This window comes from Herpailurus yagouaroundi, unplaced genomic scaffold (assembly GCF_014898765.1).
Source record: "Herpailurus yagouaroundi ecotype Mexico unplaced genomic scaffold, PumYag 161, whole genome shotgun sequence".
Classification (NCBI taxonomy): domain Eukaryota; kingdom Metazoa; phylum Chordata; class Mammalia; order Carnivora; family Felidae; genus Herpailurus; species Herpailurus yagouaroundi.
In genome coordinates, this window is record NW_024412402.1 from 15,263,715 (window position 1) to 15,270,112 (window position 6,398).

At 41.1% G+C, this 6,398-nt stretch overlaps 1 protein-coding gene across 1 annotated transcript; it reads right to left on the reverse strand.

Annotated features, from left to right (window-relative positions):
• Nucleotides 1-1,855: 1,855 nt before the first annotated feature.
• OR6X1 (olfactory receptor family 6 subfamily X member 1) lies at nucleotides 1,856-2,748 on the reverse strand. Its single transcript, XM_040482845.1, is given in 2 exon segments — nucleotides 1,856-2,523; nucleotides 2,526-2,748. Coding segments are annotated over 2 exon segments (891 nt in total).
• Nucleotides 2,749-6,398: the final 3,650 nt, after the last annotated feature.

Sequence of the window (6,398 nt, forward strand, 5' to 3'; positions counted from 1 at the left end):
CTGCCCCTCCCCCACTCACGCCCTGTCTCTAACTCTCTCATAAATAAACGCTAAAAAATTTAAAAAAAAATATCTGTCAAGGTGTTTTATGTTACCCTCTGTCTGGCCGTCACACAGGTAACTCTTAAAGCAATAGGCCAGACCCAGGAAAACTAATATTTGTGCAACTTAAAAGCAGTTTTTTAAACAGGTTTTAAAGTAATAACATGAGCCCTGTGTCTCAGTTCCCTTAGATCTAGGTTACCTAGAGCCATACCCAAGCCAATGAAAGTCTGAAGTTCTTCCTGAAATTTCTACATATTCTGGGGCCATTGCTGTGAGCTTGTCTATGGGCCGTCTCTAATTCAAACCACATCATTCCAGACAAGAAACTCAATTCTTCCTTACACATACAACACACCCATACACCAGTGTGTGTGACATACACATCCTGTTTTATAATACATTAGCTAACGTAGAAGACTTTACTGAAGGTTGAAGGGGAAAACAGTTTAACAGCATAGAAATGTGACCTCAGATTGAGTATAAGCATCTCCATCTTTAAAATGTTCTGTGGGCTCCTCAACTGTGTAGAATTTCCACTGGCTTCTTCCCACAGACTTTTCAGCTGCATTCATCTTTCTGGCTCATTTCTCCTCTCTTTACTTTCTGTGCCATTTTCCTCTCTGAGGAGCACTTAGTTATTACCCGGATTTTCTCACTCAGGGCAATTTAAACCATTCTTTTGATGATAGGGCTCTTGATAATATTCATCCTTAGGATCTCTCTCTTTGCCTTCAAATGACCAATTTCACCTGCCCAGCCCCAAGACAGCTCCTCTGTAAGATAAAATCAGATCAGGCAGTTGAGATAATAGCATTTTCACCTCATTACACTTTATTTTGCTTTGCAATTTTCAATTCAGTACTAAAAGGAATGTGCAATAATCCTTGTTTTAAAAATCACACTTTAATGGGCTTTTAATGATAGTCTTTCTTTGCTGTCGGAAGAGAAGCATCTGTAACACTCATTATTATGAACTGTGGCTTACCTGCGTCGTCATTCTATAAAAAACTTTTCTGTCAAATGTCTTGCCCAAGAAAATGGTTAAAACAATTATAGGTGTATCATTTACCTTGAGGACTTTATGTGAAAACCTCACATGCAAACTCTGTATTTAATGTAACCTTGGGGCTGAATTTTCCAGCAGGAAAGCCTTCAGAGTATATTGTCTCTCAGACTTCTTTTGGTTTCCTAGGCACTCGGCCTACTCCTACCGAAGCATAGGAACTGACCTAATCCAGTGTGAAATTTTCATATAATGCCCTCAAGTTTTGGTATTGTCTAGGAATAAACACCCTTAGGTGTATGTAAACATTTGTATTATATCAAGATGAAAGTCCCCTTTTTGAGACATTATCAAACAAAACCGTGGTTTATTTGAAACATTTTTGAAAGACCATTACAATTGACTAGGAGACTATGTGAGACTTCTACTGTGAAGAAAATAAGTACTGAGAACATGTTCAGGATGCTTCATGCCTTTGACAAGGAGATGAGGCGAAGGGAGTTACTGTAAACAAAGAGGGGGACGGGATTCCTTACATTTTTTTAAAAAAGTTACTGACACTTGTCCTTGACTTCTGTGGTTTCTACTTTCAGCTTATAACTGAGAAAGTCCTTAGTGGTACTTCATGCATCAGAAGGTATTCTGGGATTTCCTTGTTGGAGAATTCGGTCCCTTCTTTTGAAGGAGGACTCGTGGTTCATTTATAGGGAACAAATCCTTATACGGAAGGTTACCATCATAGTTTGCTTTCACATCCTCATCTTCTCCACAGTCCTTTCACATTTAACTTTTGTATCTGCCTTAAGTTCATTTGATGTGTCGCATGTTTTCCTCTGGATGATGAGTCTTTGGACAAGCCATTGCCTTCCTTAGGGCTGCTTTCACCTCCTTGTTTCTAATTGTACAAATGAAGGGATTCAGAAGGGGTGTCAGGATAGTATTTAGCACTGACACCACCTTATTAATCTTAAAGGAAGAGTGTGCTGTGGGTCTCAGGTACATGAACAAAACGGCACCATAGAGCAGGGAGACTGCTGTCAGGTGGGAGGCACAGGTCGAGAAAATCTTCTGTTGGCCAGTGACTGAAGGGATCTGTAGGATGGTGGACAGGATACAGATATAAGAAATCGCTGTGAAGAGGAGTGACCCTGGGATCACCTGGACGGTCGCCAAAAGACCCAGGAGCTCCAAAATGCTTGTGTCTGTGCAGGCTGCTTTCAAAATGGGACCAACATCACAGTAGAAATGATTGATGACATTGTTGCCACAGAATGGCAACCGGATGAGCGGTAGCATCTGACAAAAGACGGTGGTAAAGCCTACCACCCAGGAGCTGAGGGCAAGTTGCAGTCAGAGATTGCTGGTCATAATGGTGGGGTAGAGAAGGGGCTTGCAGATGGCCGGGTAATGGTCAAAAGACATGACAATGAAGATAAAGAACTCGGTGGTTCCCGGGAAAAAGTGGAAGAAGGCAGCAGGGGATGCAGATAGCAGATCTCTAGGAAGGACAAGGTGCAAAGGAAGAAGTACATTGGTATTTGTAGCCTGGGCTCAGCCCAGACAATGGCGATTTTGAACCCATTGCCTGAAAGGGTTAATATGTAGCCGCAAAAGATCACGAGAAAGAGAGGGATTTGTAGTCCTTGGGTATCAGGAAAGCCTAGAAGGATGAACTCTGTGATGGTCGTGCCATTTCTCATGTCCCTTGATTCTCTAGAAAGACAGGCAAGAAAGTAGCTCTTTAGAATCTCATACTAATTTGGACAAAACAAAGAAAAAGAAAGAAAAGGAAGATTCTGATTCCATTTAAGATCCTTCAGGACACTCCCCCTCCTTCACATACACATATACACCCTAAGCCCTCCTTCCTTACTCATGATTTGGCTTATCCTTTGGTCGACTAAACCAGCACCTAATGGACTTTGAAAGTACTTAGTATACTTGATGAATGGAAAAGTAGTTTTCCATCCATGTATAGCTATGAGAATAACCGTTGCAATGTGCTTTAGCTGTCAATAATCCATATTATTGTTATTTTTTATTCTATTTAGATCCAATTTAGTGAATTTACAGCATAATAATGGTTTCAGGACTAGAACTTAGTGATTCATCACTTACGTAGAACACCCCAAATTATTATTTAAAGTATACATAATGAGGGGCACCTGGGTGGCTCAGTCTGTTGAGCGTCTGACTTCGGCTCAGGTCATGATCTCTCAGTCTGTGGGTTCGAGCCTCGCGTTGGGCTCTGTGCTGACAGTTCGGAGCCTGGAGCCTGCTTTAGATTGTGTGTCTCCCTCTCTCTCTGCCCCTCCCCCACTCATGCTCTGTCTCTCCTTTGTGCCAAAAATAAATAAACATTAAAAAATTAAAAAAAAAAGTATACATAACGGTATGTCTGCATAAACTGAGCTGTGGGTTCATAAGAAGTGAATCCACACTTTCCTATTATATTTGAAAAGCAATTATCCATTTATATTACAAATATGTTTAAGAAAGCTGATTTTGCAACTCCCCCCATGTCTCTGTGTGCGTATTTATACAACTAAAAATCCTTGCTGTTATATATTAGTGGTGAAATACAACTTAGATAATAGAACAGATGTTTTTCTCAAGAATCCACTTCCAAATTCTAGTTCAGACTTGTAACAAAGGAGACTAAAAAAATATTCAAACTAAATGAAGAGAACTGCTTAGCAAGTAGGAAAATGCACTAAACTTTAATTCAAAATGCCAAGACCAGCTGAATTAGGGCCTAATATGCAGAAGTACCTAATAAATGTACACTGGATAAAGATACACACACACACACACACACACACACACACACATACCCACAAACCTAAACACGAACCTAAAAAAGTAAAAAGGCTAGCAAATGCTTAGGATAACAAACTGGATCCTGGCAAGTACATTCCTACCAAAACCTTCCTTTATGACTAAGTATCTGTCCATACTAACCGAAGCATTCCTATTTGCATGTGAAAATTTATAAGCTGAGAATTTTTTCTTCCTGTTCTATTAAAATTCACTAGAAAACAGTAAAACTACTTCCTATCTTATTGAGGATATTCTTCTACATGGTTCTTTTTTGCGATGGGTAAGGTACATTGCTAGGAAATGAATTGCCCCATTTTCAAAGTATGAGAAACTTAGCCTGAGAGAAGCAGCTCACAGTTCATTGATATGAGGATTAATTCTGTCTCCGTATTAGAGAACAAGAATTCTCTGAGAGCCTAAGGGAGAAAAATACTCCCATTTCCTCCCACCTCTTTGCTAGACCAGGAAAGGATTATTTTTTTTGCCTATAATGTCACAAGCTTCGGTTATTTCCCATGAAGGCTGTAAGAGACGGAGAAGCATTTGAATGTGTACTAATGGCCAGTATAACGGGCCATGAGCCTGGCCCCTCCAAATAGGGTAGATATAGATTTATCTTCATTTTGCACTCAGAGGGGAATGGCATTCTCTCCCGGTTAACACAAATTTTCTAAGCGCTAATCATTCCACAATTTGGAGAATTAGACCTATAAATACCATAGGCATTTGTTGAGAGCTTCTTATGTTCCAAGTCCTACTAGAGGATTAAGGCATTTATCATTTAGATAGGGAGAGAGAGAGACCATGTATAATAATTACAATATAGTGCGGGGAGTGATCCTGTGGAGTTGTGTGCAGGGTGTTTTAGGAACAGCCAGCAGAGACCCCTTACCCAGCCTGGCAGACGTTAGGGAAGGTTTTTCCAGAGAAGGAGGTGCCTCAGCCGAGTCTAAAGGAGTTCTATAGGGAAAGAGAGTGGGACAGGGAGGAAGAATGCATTCCAGACAAGGCCCGAAGTTTGTGAAATAGAACTAAAGCACAGAATCTAGCTTGAGCTGAAGCTGGGAGTCAGGCCTGTTCAGGCACTTCTGATAAGCTAACAGGTAGGGCACTTCTCAGAACCTTGAGGGTAGCACCCAAAATCCTTGGTGTGACATTCAAGGCCGTTGATGATCTGGTCTTACCCTCCCCAATCTTCTAGACTGATCTGCCGTTTTCCCTTTTCTTTCCCCATTCTATGCTCTGTGCTTATTGACTTACCCAAGTTTAGAGTTTGGCTAACTATTTGTACATAAGATCTCACTGGAACTACACTAATTCGTTGGTGCTGCAATGGCAGAGTTGAATAGTTGCAGCAGAGACTATAGGGCCCCCAAAGCCTAAACTACTCAGAATCAGGCCCTTTACAGCAACAGTTTGCTGAGCCCTGCTCTGGTTCCCTGAAGGTGTCATCAGCTCTCTCATCACCTAATCACTGTGTGCTGTTCGCTTGGCCTAGAATACCCTCCCCCAATCTCTTCCAGCATTTGGCTAAGTCCTATCTGAAGTCTAGACCTCAGCTAAGGACCCATGTCATGGGAAGCCTTCCCTGACTTCCCATCTCCAATCTAGTTCCAGTGCTACTCCTACCCTCCGTGACCCCCTGGACATTTCCATATCTGAACGCTTACAAAATTTTATTTATAGTTTGTTTGGCTTCCTCCATAAACTTTAAGGTCGTAAGGGCAAGCAATAATATCTGTAGGGCTTAAGTATGGGCTTGTCATAAAATAAGCCCTCAAGAGATATTTTCTGGAGGATTATATAAATGGATAGTTTGTTGACATTGTATCCCCAGGTACCTATGAGTTTACATAGACTGATACATGCGTATGTTTATGAAATGCTACTGCTCTATTTCAAAGGCTAGACACATAACAAGGACTATTGGCTAAATAATTTGTCTCCAAGTCCGCTTCGGCTTCCAGCTTTTATGTAAATTTTGCTGCATGTAAACCTTTCTGCTCTTCTGTCTATCCCTAGTCAGGGATGTGAGTTTCTTACTGCATTCTGATTATTCTCCCAGATCTCCAGACTGGCCCCGAGCACAGAGAGCTTTCTTAACCCACTTAATGCTCCAGGGTTTGAGGCACAGTTGAATCATTTTTTCTGAGCTATGTTGTTGCAATCAAGCATCCTTCATTTTTCTTAAACTTTTCATAGTCTCAAAAGAAAAAAAGTACAAAAATATTAAAAAAAATTTTTTTAATGTTTAGTTATTTTGGAAGAGAGAGACAGAGCATGAGCAGGGGACAGGCAGAGAAAGAGAGAGGGAGACACAGAATCCAAAGCAGGCTCCAGGCTCTGATGTGTCAGCACAGAACCGATGTGGGGCTCAAACCCACAAACCGTGAGATCACGACCTGAGCTGAAGTCAGACGCTTAACCGACTGAGCCACCCAGGTGCCCCAAAAAGTACAAAAATATTATTAACATGTATCTTTTCTTGATTTGGGCTAAGGGCAATGTGTCCCAAGCCTCATCGTTTGTT